General features: G+C 36.7%; 1 protein-coding gene across 12 annotated transcripts in view; it reads right to left on the bottom strand.

Annotated features, from left to right (window-relative positions):
• The window catches only part of LOC143240757 (uncharacterized), a 49,669-nt gene that overhangs the window by 8,653 nt on the left and 23,946 nt on the right, over window positions 1-17,070 (bottom strand). For 9 of the 12 annotated variants that reach the window (XR_013021924.1, XM_076483746.1, XM_076483742.1 and 6 more), the window contains one exon: window positions 11,070-11,145. Coding sequence is in view for 9 of the 12 variants with exons in the window: in XM_076483746.1 (XP_076339861.1) it covers window positions 11,070-11,145 (76 nt within the window). In the remaining 3 variants the exon portion in view is untranslated. Of the gene's footprint in view, window positions 1-4,482; window positions 5,143-11,069; window positions 11,146-17,070 lie in introns of those variants that run through there. The other 3 variants (XM_076483750.1, XR_013021926.1, XR_013021927.1) reach the window with 3 other exon arrangements.

Here is a 17,070-nt window from a genome sequence, read left to right as displayed (position 1 = left end):
TTGCTCACTCCTAGTCAACTTCCAACTGGCGAGGAGCCGAGCCTTGAATATAAGGACTGTAGTCCATGTTTGGGACAGGCACGACGGTGATAGTGCCAAAGCAGACAGAATTAGTTGTGATGTCAGCTAATTCGTTCTCGCGAATACCAACGTGGCCTGATATCCGGGAAAATCCGGAGAGAAGTAGATGTGAGAGAGAAATGGGCTAGTTGGTTTTGAATATCGACGAGAACAGAGCGAGAACTAACGTGAAGCAATTCCAGGGCAAATAGAGAGCTAAATGAGTCAGTCAAATAGTACAGTTTGTGTACTGCATAGCTTCTATGTGATCCAGGGCAAGAGAAATGGCGTATAGTTCAGCAGGCAACACAGAAACTATAGAGGGGATTCTGTGTGCAACAAATGAATCACGGTAAACAATGGCAGAGCCTACAGATTCAACTGATTTCGAGCCATCTGTATAAATAAGAGTGGAAGGATGGTTCGAAAGATGTTCAGCAAATAACAGACAGTATTTCCAATCAGGAGTATCTGCCTTCTTCAGAAGACTCAAAGAAAGGTCACATTTGGAGATGGTAATAAGCAATGATGGAATGGGCTGATCAGTGGATACAGCTATGTTATCCAAGGACAGACCCAATTCATCCAACTGTGTCTGGATACAAAGGCCAAAAGGAGTAGCGGCAAACCGTTTATTCTGAAAAAAGCATGGTCCACTGAAGAAATAAAACACAACCCCAAGTGGGATGTTATGGTAAGGATTGAAGTTTTGAAGCATACAGTAAAGACAGTTGCAAATGCAGAAGGTATAGAGGAAGCTCATGAGACTCAGTGTACAAACACTGGACTTGAGAAGTATGGAAGGCCCCTGATGGTGTAAAGGGCCCAACGTCTTTAAAGCCAATGTCCTGGCAGAACTATAGACCAGAGTCCCATAGTCCAGTTTGATCAAATAAGGGTACAATAGATTTTTAGCATATAACATCGATCTGCTCATTGAGAGGTGGAAGAGAGGACGCGGAGAATATTTACTGCCCTTGTACACTTGACACGTATCTGCTTAATGTATGAAATAAAGGTCATCTTACTGTCAAAGATAAGCCCCAAAAACTTTGTCTCAGAGACCAACAGGAAGCACAACTTTTCCAAGACGGAGCTCGGGATCTGTCTGAATACACCGTTGGCAGTAAAAGTGCATGCAAATAGTTTTGAAGCAAGAAAAGGTAAAATCTTTTGTGGTGGTTCACTTGAGTAAGCGATGGAGGGCAGTCTGTAACTGCTATTCAATAAACCTTATGCTCGACGAGTGACCCGAAATGTAGAAATCGTCGCCATAGAGACCATTTGCAACTGTAGGGAGAAATTGTCCACTGATGGGATTAATCTTTATAATGAAAAGTGTAACATTCAAGGCACAGCTCTGAGAGTCTCCAAGTTCCTATGGGAAAGAACAGGAAAGTGTCAAACACACAAAGACTTGGAATTGCCAATTCATTAAGAAATGCTTAAGAAAAATGGGTAAATGACCATGCAACCCGTATAAGTAGAGGTCTTGCAAGATACCATACCTTCAAGATGTACCATAAGCTTTCTCGAGGTCAAAAAATACAGAAACAATATGTAATCGCTTGAGAAAAGCTTTCCTGCTTGGCATTTCAAGTCACTTCAGGTGGCCCATAATGGAGGGCTATCGTCGGAACCTACACTAACTTGGTGAGAGAAGGTTATTTTTTTCAAAGAACCAAACAAGACAATCATTAACAATCTTCTATAAAATTTTACCGCGACAGCTTGTCAAAGCAATGGGACAGTAGTTCGAAGGAATCTTGGAATTTTTTCTAAACTTAGGAAAAGGGAGTAAAATAACATGGCGCCAAGCATCAAGAAAAACATTCTCCTGCCAGATCCAGTTTTAAACAACCAGAAGAATAGCAAGAGAAGCAGGAGAGAAACGGTGCAGAATCTTGTAACGAATATCATCGGGTCCGACTGATGTACTGCCAGACCTATGAAGAGCAAGCTTAAGTTCCATCAGTGTAAAGGGGAGATATAGTTATAGAGACGATCAGCCAAAAAGCAACAAGGCGATCGCTCTGCCCGTGTCTTGATGGCTATGAAGGTATGGTATGAACCAAAACTGCTAGATCCATGAGAATAAACTTTCGCTAGGAACATTGCTGATGCTCTAAGCATCAGCAACTTCCTGGCCATCAAAAAGCAAGTTCGAAAGGGGAGCAAAAGTATACTGTCCACTAACCTTTCGAATATTGAACCATATGACTTTGGAATTAATGGGAGAAGAGATGCTAGAGGTGTGTTTAATCAAATATTCCTTCTGGCTTTGACGTCTGACTTGCCAAGCATGAGTATTGGCCCGTTGAAATACAATGTAGTTTGAAAATATGGGATATTTACAAAAAGTATCTCAAGCCCATTTTTGAATTTTTCTTACCATGTCGCAAGCAGAATTCCAAAAAGTACGAGGATACTGTAGGAAACTTGTTGAGGTTTTAGGAAAACACTGAACAGTTGCCTGGACAATACAGTCACTCATTGCTGTCACACAGTCGTCTATCGATGGTTTACAGACGCTGACAAGATCAAGTTTTGTTAGAGCAATGAAAGAGGGCCATTTGGCCTGGGCCAATTTCCATCGAGGCATGCGAGTGGAGTGGCATTGATCACGGCCAATCTCTCTCAAAATGAAAGGAAAATTATCACTACCCCGTGGGTTGTTGTCAGCTCTCCAAGAAAAGTGAAGGGGAATAGATAGAAAGATCAGTAGTAGTAAAAGACTGACTAGGTGTTTAAAAATAAGTATAAGAAACAGTACTAAAGAGAAATACATTGTGATCCAAGAGCATAAGCTCTATGGAACGACCACTCCCATTAATATCAGCATCAGCCCAGAGGAAATTATGTCCATTAAAATCCTCAATGATTAGAAAGGGAGAGAGTAATTGTTCAATGAGAGCATCAAGGTCTGACTGATCAAAAGTAGACAGGTAGAGAGAACAAATAGTAATGGTACGACCCAAAGAACCACAAGTGGCTACAGCTTCCAAGGGTGTATCACGTGGCAAAGACAGGATGGGCACATGCTGATCAACCAGCAGTGCCACCCAACCATGCATTCGTCCATCACACAATGTGTAATTTCTGTATAAATAAAACTGCCGAAGGGTGACTGTATCAGAAGGTTTCAGAAATGTTTCCTGCAAGAAGAGACACGCGGATGGCAAGAATCAATCAAATCCTTAATGTCATGTATATTTCAATGAAAATCCCGACTTTTTTTTTTCAGAAATGGAGGTAGCCATAATAGAGACGCTACATTTCAGTGCCCACTGACTTCACCCACCATGAAGTCCTACTAGGGGACGCACTACAGGCGGCCTTGGGGTGGTCCTCCTGGGTTAATCGGTTGGTCCACATGAGCTAAGATCATCTGAGTACCAGTACTGGACGTTCTCAACAAATGTTGTGGACATGGTATCTGATACTGGTGTTTGGTTGGCCCTAACCCAAGTGGACCAACCGACTGACCTCGGGGGGACCACTCCAAGGCTGCCTGTCTACATGAATTCAATGTCAAAATGGTTTGTTGGAATGGGACCCCTTAACCACCAGATTCCTCTCCTCCCCTTCACAGGTCGCTACGCACGGCAAACACGTGAATAATTGTTTAGATCACAGAGAAGGTAAACTAAAAGTATAGAATTTTCTCTGGGAGGTCTCCTCACCACGTACAGGAATCTACCTCGAGAGGGGTTCTTAAGTTATTTTGTAGTTCGTCCCTTTCGTGATATGCATAATACAATGATAAAAAATAATTGACTAAATGCTAGATTACTTGCATAACTAATTGATATATTTTTACTTTTTTATAATTATTTATTAAATTCACTGGTGTTAAAATACGATGTATTTTCAAAAGCATTTTTTGTCATCATATTTTTACTATTATTTTGTCTCACTATTCTTGTTAACGTTCAAAATAATATTTAGACTCTTTTTTATCTTTAATGGTGTTGTATAAATATGTGAATCATCTTGTTTGGAAGAAACTTCTTTAACTGTGTTATCAATGCCACTGGTCAAAATCACCTCTCTGACATCTCACGTGACTTGTTGATTTAAAATGTCTACACTTTTATTTTCTGTTTACAATAAGTAAAAACGTGCAAAACATCATAACAAACATATTTAGTGTACCCAACTGTAATACTTACCTACAATATATCACAGCTTGTTTTGCAAGTGATAAAGAATCATAAAACATTTCATTATAAGGCTGTAATATATACCAATCTGTTCTTCAAAAAACTTAAAACACTGTATTATTAAAGCTGTGATAGATCACAGTTTGTTTTGGAAGTAATATAGGAACATAAAACACTTCATTATTAAGGTTGTAATATACGATAGTCTGTTCTTCAAGTGATTAAAATACTTGTAATACAGTGTTGTATTGTATTAAGGATGTAATGTATATTTTTATTAATATAATTATAATTTAATGAAGATTGGTTTCTTCCAACTATGAAATTACCAAAGAGTTGTTATTTTTGCTTACTCGTTACTTCTGACCAACATGTACCAAGAAAGATAGAAAGGGAAATAATAATACAAATAGATGAATAGCATATTTTTTAAAGCATAACACTTTGCACAATTTGGTGTTCAATTTAAGGAATTCTCTTTTATTCCACTGGCTTCGGTTTGGAAGTCTTGGAGTTTTCCAGAGTGTTCTTTATTACATTTAACTATCCTCCTTTCTGCTATCAATCTTGTCGGTTATTCATTATGCATGTCTCCTCCCCCTGCAGATGAGTGTTCTGTCCCCACGTCGTCGACAACGGAAGCTGATATAAATGATTATATATAGGTGGATATGCATGTATTCATGCACTGGGCACGTCTCAAGTTGAAACAAGTGATTTTGTAAGTTCTCCGGTCCATGGACAAACACAGTGTTGTTATTGTCATTTGTGGTGAAAGAACATGGATTTATTAGCTTCTCAGCCACGTGCGTCGTTCTGTACTCAGTTATAGAACCTTCTGATTGATAAGTTTGTCACTTTTGCAAGAGCACAAAGACTGTTCGCCTGCACAAACGCTGGCATAAGCTGCCCGGAACATCTATTGAAACATAACACACTAGAAGTATGAACCTTCGTGCTCGGTGATTCAGGCAATAATTTGGTATAAAATTTATTACAAGTTTATAAAACACGCATTCCTAAATTCTTATAAAACTCTCAATTACATCACATAGTTTTAAATGACTCTCTAACTTCTCATTATTTTTGTTAGGCCTAATACGCCTCATTGTTTCGTTACCAGCGTAGATGTTTCATATCACTCATTTTAAAGTTTCAACGAAAGGGGCCCGGCATGGCCAGGTGGTTAAGGCACTCGATTCGTAATCTGATGGTCGCGGGTTTGAATCCCTGTCACAACAAACATGCTCGTCCTTTCAGCCGTGGGGGCGTTATTATGTTACGGTCAATCCCACTATTCGTTGGTAAAAGAGTAGCCCAAGAGTTGGCGGTGAATGGTGACGACTAGCTGCCTTCCCTCTTGTACTACACAGTTAAATCAGGGGCGGCTAGCCCTGGTGTAGCTTTTCTCGAAATTCAAATCAAACCAAACCCTTACCAGTTCGCGCGGGAAATTTAAAAATAAAATACTATATACGGCACAAGTTTTGGGGTAATATATTTATATTTAAAAGAAGGATTTGTATATGCAACACATTTTTGTTTTAGTCAAGAACTGGTGAAATGCGTTATTTGTATACACTGAACTGTTCTTTCAAGTTAAAAACGTTACAAAACCGAACATTAGAAACGTTATATGCCACACAAGAATGCTAATGAGGATATATTCACGAATATTTGCACTGAAAAGGGTCGGAGCAAATGCGGTTTACTCCGACCCTCATATAACATAAACATTCGACAGGAAACAAAACAACATTACAGTCAGCAGAAAGAGGTTCAAGTGAACCTGACCCTCCCTGGTTTATAAGACCAAAATCCCAACAGTGAGAAAGAGGATAACCACAGTTTATACAGGGTAAAAAAGCTCCGTACACGTAACAGTCGAAGTGAATGTGTTAATAACAATACATGCGCCCTCTTCTTTCCTTTACCTTCTTCGTTCTATATCAAAGCCTTTCTGTTTTGGTTAATTATGTGATGTGCAAACATTAAAATGCTAGAAACAGCCCTAACGTGACAGATAAATAAGTAATTTAGAAACGATTTCTAGAGTCAGTCTTTCTGTATATTATACGTACAATATGATACAATTATATCGAAAAAAGATCCTACTGTCATAACTGATTACTGTCCGTGTAACTAGACTGTGTACAAAACCGTGCACCCCGTTTACTGTCCGTGTAAATAGACTGTGTACAGAACTGTGCATCTCGTCTACTGTCCGTGTAAATAGACTGTGTACAGAACTGTGCATCCCGTCTACTGTCCGTGTAAATAGACTGTGTACAGAACTGTGCATCCCGTCTACTGTCCGTGTAAATAGACTGTTTACAGAACTGTGCACCCCGTCTACTGGCCGTGTAACTAGACTGTTTACAGAACTGTGCACCCCGTTTACTGGCCGTGTAACTAGACTGTTTACAGAACTGTGCATCCCGTCTACTGGCCGTGTAACTAGACTGTTCACAGAACTGTGTATCCCATTTACTGTCCATGCAACTAGAATGTGTACAGAATTGTGTATCCTGTTTACTGTCCATGTAACTATAGTGTGTACAGAACTGCGTATCACGTTTAGGCAGCTACTCTTCTGAGAAAAACAAATGCTTCTCAAAACATGTACCATTTGTCCTTTACCTACGAATGATCACATAGAATGTTTGAATTTCTCTGAGCTTTGATACAGAAGTCTAAGTTGGGAAATCTGTCCGATAAAATCCAGTGATAAGCAGAGCTTTTCCTATTATTCCGCTGTTTTAATTATTATTATTTCTTTCATTTCTGAGCCAGCGTGAAGCATCAAGAGGGTAGGATGATGACATAAGTAGAAGGGCGGTGAACGCAAGTCCAACTCGGAGCGACTCGGACGAAATCGAACCACAGATGGCGAAGTAAACGCGTCAAGGATCTCGACGCCTGGTTCCGCGGGAGCTCTCGGCGATGCGAAACAAACCCGATAAGCATTTGGCAAGAAAATCTACGGTGTGATAGCGATCACTGATATCCAACGTTGGCTCCATAGGCTGCTACCATAAATAACAACATGAGTGCAGTCCAATTTACGGAATATGTTTGGGTTGTCTTTCCGGACTTCAGTGTATCCAACTGCCAGTTTCAATAAAGTAATCAGCTTACGGTACACTTAATACATACTCCTGTATAATCTTCTAGCTGAGAGAATTGTTACATTAGTTGTGTAAGACTTTTAAAAAATATGCTAAGCCTTTTTTCCCCCTCTTTTTACCAGTGTTTTTTTTCAGTACAAGTATATTGTACTCCTTATGTATGTTGCTTGTTATTAAGTAAGTCCCACTTTAGTTTGGGTAAAACTGTAATATTTTGACTTATTTGTTAAGTACAAACCTTTTCAGAGTAGATGTTTATAAGTTAATTAATGAACAAAAGTAACTCAGAATTATTTCGTTGATTAATAGCACGCCACTTTAAAAGAACAGATGAACCACGTGAAGTTACGAAGTCTTTGTGTTTACAATGAGTAAAACTAACTGATTCATGTTTAATAATTATATTTCCATTTTTACACTTCTTCAAACTTGTTTTAGTATTAAGATTTGCCGGACATTTAATGGAGATTCATGTGTAATAGACAAGTTACAAATTGGTAGAATGACATTTTGACATAAGAAATAGGAGAACAAACAAATACGGCTAGGAGGAGAAAACATTTCCCAAAAAATTACAAACATTCACTTCCGAGAAATTTGACAGGTCAACTTGATGATATAAAGAGCTCCTATATCACTATTATTCCATATCCCACACGACAAAATGAGCCCTAGTATTATACGAAAGACCTTATCGGCACTAAATATAGCATGTGTACTGTGGTTGAGGTATTATTACATGTTCTTCTTTCCCTCAAACAAAACCAGACTTATATACCTATAGAGCAAGTTGCAGGCTTTATAAATATATACCTATAGAGCAAGTTGCAGGCTTTGTAAATATATACCTATAGAGCAAGTTGCAGGCTTTATAAATATATACCTATAGAGCAAGTTGCAGGCTTTGTAAATACAAAGGGAAATATGTTCATTGCCACAGTTCAGAAATTGATACATGTATTCTAAATTTGGATCAATGTTTGTTACTTGCAACGAAAGGCAGAGAAGAGATAAAATATTGGTATGAACATACCTTCCGTAAAGACTCATTAGATAAAATATTGGTATGAATATGCCTTCCGTAAAGACTCATTAGATAAAATATTGGTATGAACATACCTTCTATAAAGACTCATTAGATAAAATATTGGTATGAATATGCCTTCAGTAAAGACTCATTGGATAAAATATTGGTATGAACATACCTTCTATAAAGACTCATTAGATAAAATATTGGTATGAGCATACTTTCTGTAAAGACTCATTAGATAAAATACTGGTATAAACGTACTTCTGTAAAGACGAACCAGCTTTACATATATATAAACAAGATGAGAAACCGTAGAAGTCAGAATTAAAAAGTAAGAGTTTCTTGTTAAGAGAGCATTGCTAAGTTAGCTGTATTTTTTATCGTTGCTGTTAACGTGCCAGTAGATAAAGCATTTCTTATCCAAGATAATACTGAGATCCAGATACGTTTATCTACTGTAAAAGTGGAGCATAAATATATATTAGCGAAACTATTAGTCGAATTAGATTTAATAACGATTATCCAAGATAGTATAAATGCGGTGAAGTAAATCAATCTGTTACCTAAGTTAGGTGGAATAACTCTTGTTCAAGACAATAACGGTGTTGCAATCAGTTTATCTATTGAAAAAGCAACAGAAGAAGTTCTGAGGACTTGGAAAACAATTCTTCTTTGTTAGGATGGGAAAGAAGACAAAAGGTTGATCTGATTTTAAACCATCTTTGTGATTCGAAGTAAACGACGAGAAATATACTTTTTTTTCTCTTTCTTTAAAGCGATTATTACAAAAGGTTTTTTAAAGAATGATGCTATTTCCATTACTAGTGCATACTCAGACACTTAAAACAGTAACCTAAGAATATAGTCCGAACCATAACTACAGAGTAGATATACACTGCTGGCCAAAATCTTAAGGCCAATAAACATAAAGAAAAAAATATGCATTTTGCGTTGTTAGACTCAACCACTTATTTGAGTAGAGCTTCGAAAGATGAAAATAAAAATAAAAAAATATTTTAGCATTTAATAGGGAAAATGTGAACACTATGAAATTAGCCTAAATACTAGCTGGTCAAAAGTTTAAGACAATACCAAAAAGAAGTCCTAAACATGATAAGAAATGCCAAACAAGAGATCTAAGTAGTGAGTTACACGGCCGTCATTGCGAATAACTTCAAAAATTTGCTTTGGCATGCGTTTGCAGAAGGCTGGCTGGAATGTTATTCCAAGGGGTGAAGATGGTTTCACGAAGATTATGCACTTTTTGGAACTGACGTCCATTTCTATAGACTTCACTTGCCATCCACCCCCAGGCATTTTTAATGGGGTTCAGTTCGGGCGAACACGCTGGATGGTCCAAAAGAATCACATTATTCGCCATGAAAAATCCCTTTGTCCTGCGGGCACTGTTGATTCCAGCGTTGTCTTGTTGAAAGATCCAGACATTTCTAAACAAGCGAGGGCCTTCAGTCAATAAGGATACTCTCTCCAACATGCCAATGTAGTCAGCCGCTGTTTGACGCGCCTATATAAGCTAAAGCTACATTGTTCCATGGAAGGAGAAAGCACCCCAGATCATGATCGAACCTCCTCCACTGTGTTGTGTAGAAAATGTCTCCGGTTGGATATACTTATCGTGCCAGTAACGTTGGAAGCCATCTGGACCATCCAGGTTAATTTTTTCTCATCAGAAAACAAAACCTTCTTCTACTTTTCTACGTCCCATGTTTGGGGCTTCTCAGGGAAGTTTAACCGAGCTGTTTGGTTGTGTGGAAGGAGGCGTGGCCTTTAAAGACGTTTACGGTTTTTAAAGCCTTTCTCTCGAAGATGCCGTTTTATTGTTTTTTAGCATGCATTCTGCGTTCGTAAGGGCCTTAATCTGGTTTGACGATCGGCTGGTGTCTTGCCGAACAACAAGTCGAATCCTCTTGCTCAACGCCGGCGAAATTTTTCTGGGCCGACCATTTGAAATTTTTCATTCCGTATCCCTCAAGGTCTTTTAAGAAATTTGAAACAGCAGTTTTACTACGCCCAATCTCACCCGAAATGGCACGTTGAAAGAGACCTTGCTTTTGCAGCTTGACAATTCTGCCACGTTCAAACTCTCTCAACTTTTCAGCTTTGCCATGTTTTTACCCAATATAACACAAGAGATGTCAGTGGGAAATGTTTACAACGCTAATGCTTTAACACAAATGACTAAATTTCGTTACATGTTTGCCGATTAACGCTTCGTTTCAGTTTGGTCTTAAACTTTTGACCAGCTAGTATTTAGGCTAATTTCATAGTATTCACATTTTCCCTATTAAATGCTAAAAAAAATTTTTATTTCTATTTTCCCGTTTCTTATTTGTATCTTTTGAAGCTCTACTCAAATAAGTGGTTGAGTCTAACAGCGCAAAATGCATATTTTTTTCTTTATGTTCATTGGCCTTAAGATTTTGGCCAGCGGTGTACTTTAACCTCTAGTATCGCTCGGTGTCAAAATATAATGAAACGTAGGCCTTACGAGTCAGTTAGAGACACGTGTGTACACAATTTATAAAAACAGGTCACACTTGTCTAGAATGAAAGCTCTTTTTGTGAAGGAGGCAAATCAATTAATATTATAATTTTGTAGTTTTGTCCAAAGTCGTGATTTAAAACACATGAAGAATGAACTTAATGAACAAATATAAGCTTACTGACCAGTAAGAGGGAAAAATCCATTTGATTCTCCATAATGGTGAAGCCTTTCGTTCAGGTAAGGAGGACTGTTGATGGCCTAAAGAAGGAAAAGACAGTTTATATATGAATATATTTTCAGGTTATGCATTAATGAAAGAACTGGATGGTTTCTATTTTTCTATAATTAAAAAAAAGAACTCAACTAATTTGTTTCTTTCTCTGAACTCTTAAATTAGGCTATTTACAAATGTTTTTACATGGCTTATGAATTGTATAAAGCTCATTTAAAAAATAAATAAACAAGAGTGTATCACAGCAACACTAATAAGAAAATTTCTTCATACTGTCACAAAACAGTGTCTCATGAAGAAACGTGTATAATAATATTTTAACTACGTTTACTATGTTGTACACACTATTCAAAGAGAGAGGACTTTCAAAGTTTGTTTTGTTTTGTTTGTTTCTTTTTAATACTGGAAACACCACAACAAGCCAGTGAGAAATGAGGCGGTTAAAATCATTATCAATCTTACAATAATTTCGTATCACACTTATTACCCAATAGAACTTATAAATCATAAAACCATATCTTTTAACAAGGTTCGTTCTGGACAAGCGAGTGTTATGTTGATTTATACAATTAATTCTGTTCTGTTGTTTTTTCTTTGTTTTGTTTTGATTTTCTAAGCCTACACAATGGGTTATATGCACTTGTCTACTGTGGGTAATCGAGCCTTTCATTTTAGCTTTATAAGTTTATTTGTTTTTGAATTTCGCGCAAAACTACACGAGGGTTATCTACGCTAATTGTCTCTAATGTAGCAGTGTAAGACTAGAGGGATAGTAGCTAGTCATCGCCACCTGCCGCCAACTCTTAGACTACAGTTTTACCAATGAATAGTGGGATTGGTCGTACATTATAATGCCTGGCTGAAACGGCGAACATGTCTGGTGTGACGGGATTCGATCCTGTCGCCCACAGATTGCGAGTCGAGCACCCTAACCACCTGGAACTGCCGGGTGAGCTTTATAACTACGTAAATTGAACGCTTACCTACCGGGAAGATTAATTTTATTATAATAGTTATCATAACGAAACATAACAGATAATTGTGGAAGGTGATATCTATAATAAATCAATGTTTTTGCTCTTATATCAACTACTGACTTTTTATTTGGTGAGCTACGTGTATGATCTTACGAACTACCAAATAACCAACATTACGTTCAATTTATGATTTAAAAAACAAAATTCACAAGCCAGAATGTATGGTAACTTTTTTCGACATATCTGAAATACTTGAAATATCAAATCACTGGAAGCCAATCTAACCTAAAATTTATTCTCAACAGATTGTATGCTGAATGATCTTTTACGCTGCTGCATGGAATGAATTCCAGAAATTTCTTTGAACGTGGTAGTCGCTTAAACAGAATGATGGATTTTATTGAAAACGTGTACATAGTTTTACTATACTTAAAAAACAAACAAAGGGCTATATTAATTTTGTAATTTAACCAGGTCTTTTTGTTTCGAATTTTTTTGCTTTAGTGATTCTATACTATCAGCATCTTAAGTTATTTGTGAAGGCGCGTGCAGAACTGTATATTATTGTTGTTTATCGACACGCTACCTCACTTTGTTGGACTTGGTAAAATATACGAAGCTACTTAAATCTTGTCTAAAATCAACACCACGCTAGTGATGTCTATAAATAAACGTTGTGGGCCCTTATCAACAGCCCTGAAGATTAACTGTAAATATAATAATAAACATTTTACCGAGTTGTAAAAAAATACGAATATAAGCGGTCTTCGTCAAGTTCCATTTGAATACCCGTCACCACGAGTATTTTCACTATAATAAGCTAAAAAGGTCAAACAGCAGAAGACTACCACCGACCTACAGCTACTTACTAAATACTTTTAGGAAGTCATGACATAATAAATCTATCATGTCCTAATATTTAAATATACATTTTAGGTTAAAAAATGGTTAAGTGAAAAGATAATTTTTTGTTCCGGTTTCGAGATTTTCTTTGAATTAATTAGTATTAAGTATTGCTATATAGTAGAATGTGTATCGATAATAACACTTTTGCGTGATTTATTCTGTATAAATCTAGGTGTGAACTTAAAACTAACTTAAAGTTACAGTGGTAGTAAAATTGTACAATAAATCTATTGAATCTTGATATCATTGAGTTTAAACTAGATGATCAGGAAAAACTTCTAAACCTTGAATTTTATCATTTTATCACGTTTTCAGTGTTTTATTTTTCAGCGTTCTCATAAGTATAAAAGCTTAACATAATATGAAGATTTTGAGTACATATTTAATGATTTACTCCTAAAACACTGTTAAAGTAAATCTATATACAAAACTAAAAATATCAAGTTTGTAGTGCATCAAGGTAAAAAAAAAAAGTCCTTTTTTATTTTATCTTATAAGAAACACTTTTTAAGTGTATTAATTACCTAATGTCAACGTTAATGGTTCTTGTCCTTTTATATATATAATAATCTTCCTGAATGTAACTACAGACTGAGTGACTCAAGACGCCATGACAACGTTCTTGCTCATTTATACGTTATATACATTATTTTAGTTTCAGCGTTTTGTTTACAGAGCAGTAGTTACCAATTACATTTACACAGTAAGACAGTTTTCACTCGTAAGAATAGTTTAAGAAAAGATAAATGGTTACTCCCCCCCGGTAATTGATTCAGCTGTAAGTCTGCAGGATTACGACATTAAAACTCTGGTTTCGATACCCGTGATGGGCAGAGCACAGATAGCCCATTATGTAGCTTTGCGCTTAACATCAGCCAAAATAAAAAAAGCAAACCATAATGATGGCTTGTGATGTCATGTTGAAAGCTAGTGAAACTATGGAAATGAAAAGCTGATTTGTATTTATTATAGATGGTATTTCGCACAAATTTTTGTCTAGCATAGTTCAGTCCACATGACGACTTTAATGTTGAAGGACAGCACTCATACACAGTAACTTGTCTGAAACGTTGTTGATGCACTACCGTGTTCTGAAATTCGTAATGAGTCAATTACGATAAATAAAAAGAAACATCTATATATCTCAGTACGGCTGGTGTAGGTATAACACTTTTACTAATAAAATAGAGAACAACGTTTCGACCTTAGGTCATCTTCAGGATTACATTCCCTCTTTGTTAGCCTGAAGATGACCTAAGAAGGTCGGAACGTTGTTCTCTGCTTTATTAGTAAAAGTGTTAATACCCATACCAGACGTCCTAAGATATATTTTTACTTCAAGTGGGTTTCTCGTCATCACGAAAAAGAAACACCTGTCACCAGGGGTTTCTTCGATACTCGTCTTTAGCCAGGCAACTTGGTACAAGCAAGATTTATTTCAGGTTAAACTTTCAAATGATTCTATATTAATATAGCATAAATAAAGAATATATTTTTTAAATTAATTCACTAAACTGTTTCGCGTTATTGCACAAGTACAAAATAAATTTATTATCTAACTGTCAATGTTGACTGGTTGAAAGGTACAAGTGGTACATACATAAGTATGAACATATATAAGTGCTATAGACTTTTCTATATCTGAGCAAAAATGACCAGTTCTGTCATGCTATCAAATGACAGTACAGGGAGTCAGATTTTCAACACTGACTCCCAGCAACAGTAATTTCGTCTATAAATTTCTGAGTATAAAATATGTTTGGTTGTTTATGAATTTCGCGCAAAGCTACCCAAGGGCTATCTGCGCTAGCTGTCCCTAATTTAGCAGTGTAAGAATAGCGTGTTGTTGTTCTTTTGAATTAAGCACAAAGCTACACAATGGGCTATCTTTTTTTTGCCCACCACGGGTATTAAAACCCGGTTTTTAGCGTTGTAAGTCCGCACACATACCGCTGAGCCACTGGGAGGCAAGACTAGAGTGAAGGCAGCTAGTTATCACCACCCACCGCCAACTCTTGGGCTACTCTTTTACCAACAAATAGTGGGATTGACCGTGACATTACAACGACCCCAAGGCTGAAAGGTCGAGCATGTTTGGTGCGACCGGGATTCGATCCCGCGACCCTCAGATTACGAGTCGAACGCCTTAACCCACCTGGCCATGCCGGACCTATAAAAACTGTAACCTTTACTTAGTTCTTACATCACCAATGTGATGGTGAAACTGGTAAAAAAAGTTATATATTTGTTTCTAATTCTTTCTTAATGCATAGAAGTCTAACACTTTACTGTTGGAGAAAGTAAATTAATATTAAATAAAATAGTTCAGTTCCAGTATTGTGTGAAACACTGAACAAGCTTCTATTTAAAGAAGTATTGTATAAAATGCCATTTTTTGTAGCTATTTTGGTCCTACAGTAGGTAACATAGTAAGTACAAAGAACATCTCATGTAACTCACGCTATTAAACATCTTACTGGTAGGGAAATAAGTATGTATTACTACCCAGCGGTAAGTAAAGTTATAACCCGGTTTTCGATATTTTAGTAGGTTTGGTGTGGTTTGTTTTAAATTTCGCGTAAAGCTACACGAGGGTTATCTGCACTAGCCGTCCCTAACTTAGTAGTGTAAGAATAGAGGGAAGGCAGCTAGTCATCACCACCACTGCCACCTCTTGAGATACTCTTTTGCCAACAAATAGTAAGATTGACCATCACATTATAACGCCCCCACGGCTGTAAGGAGAGCATGTTTGGTGTGACGGGGACTCGAACCCGCGACACTCGTAACTGTGTGCTTATTAATGAAGAAACACTAAAACTTTATAATGTTGCCATATTAGAAAACAGAATAAAATTTGTTAATTCTTCTAGTTTACATGCTTTAACTCGTTCCAGTCATCACCCCCCCCCGAAAGGAAGGTTAAGGTATGTGAATGCAAAAGTCCCCCACCCCTTTAAAAAAAGAGACAAGGAATTTGAGATTTTATGTTTATAAAAATTCGAAAAAGTTCAAAATTGTCGTTTCGTCAAAACCTATTTGGCTCATAAAATGTTACACTTAAAACTATTACCTTAGAATGTTAAATACTAAAACAAAATAAAATGAAACGAAAACCATTAGATACATCATCTTTAACTGTACTGTCTCCTGTTTTACTATAAATAGTTTGATTTCATACTTCTAAAATTCACTTGGATGACTTTATTATAATAAATATCTGAAAAATAAAATTATATATATATCAAAGATAAGAGTGTTTTATTAAAATCTATGTAGCATAATTATTTTTGTCTGTAATGTAGTTCTTCTCAGAAGTCTGTAAAGTCAATTAGACATTTATCACCCTATCTAGTTCTTGACAAGCCATACTTAAGCCAGAATATCGGAGCCACCGTGATTGTTTATTTATCTAAGTGTTCACAAACGACCTCAGTGAAACTCCAAAACACTTAACCAGCCTCTTTTGAAATCTAGCAAAAGCCATAATTTATCTTTGATGTCCTCGTGGCGTTATGTGTAAAAGTCCGTATATTTCCAATACGTCTTTAGTTTCCGACGACTTGCTTTTCCTGGATCCTTACACCTGTTTTAAACCGTTTGAGCTACGGCTTTAGAAATGTGAAAATTTCCCACACTCTGTAGTTCAACAAGTACATGTTGCCGACAGCGAAATGTGCTTGGAAAGTTAATGAATTTGTATAAGAAATTTAACTCCACTTATGTAGAAAAGGACTAGTTTCTTACTTCTCGTATAATTATTATACGAATTAATTGGTCAAAAAAAGAGATTTCGAAATTAAGTAGCTACACAAGTGTGTTAAATAATTCACAATAATCTGAGTTTATGCAGACAAAAATTAATTTATTTCTAGTTGATATTAACGACAACGTGATAAATAACCCGTAGTTATACGGTCAACATTTGAGAAGTTAACGTACCTTAATATTAATGCGAGATTGAAAAAAAGAAAAAAACACAGTCACGTAAATAAGAAACTTAACACATATCCCCGCCCGTAAAAACACAGTTACGTAAATAAGAAACTTAACACATATCCCCGCCCG

Source organism: Tachypleus tridentatus, chromosome 13 (genome assembly GCF_004210375.1).
Source record: "Tachypleus tridentatus isolate NWPU-2018 chromosome 13, ASM421037v1, whole genome shotgun sequence".
Lineage (NCBI taxonomy): Eukaryota > Metazoa > Arthropoda > Merostomata > Xiphosura > Limulidae > Tachypleus > Tachypleus tridentatus.
The sequence above is the reverse complement of the archived record's forward strand: the minus strand, read 5'-3'. Positions and strand labels throughout refer to the sequence as shown.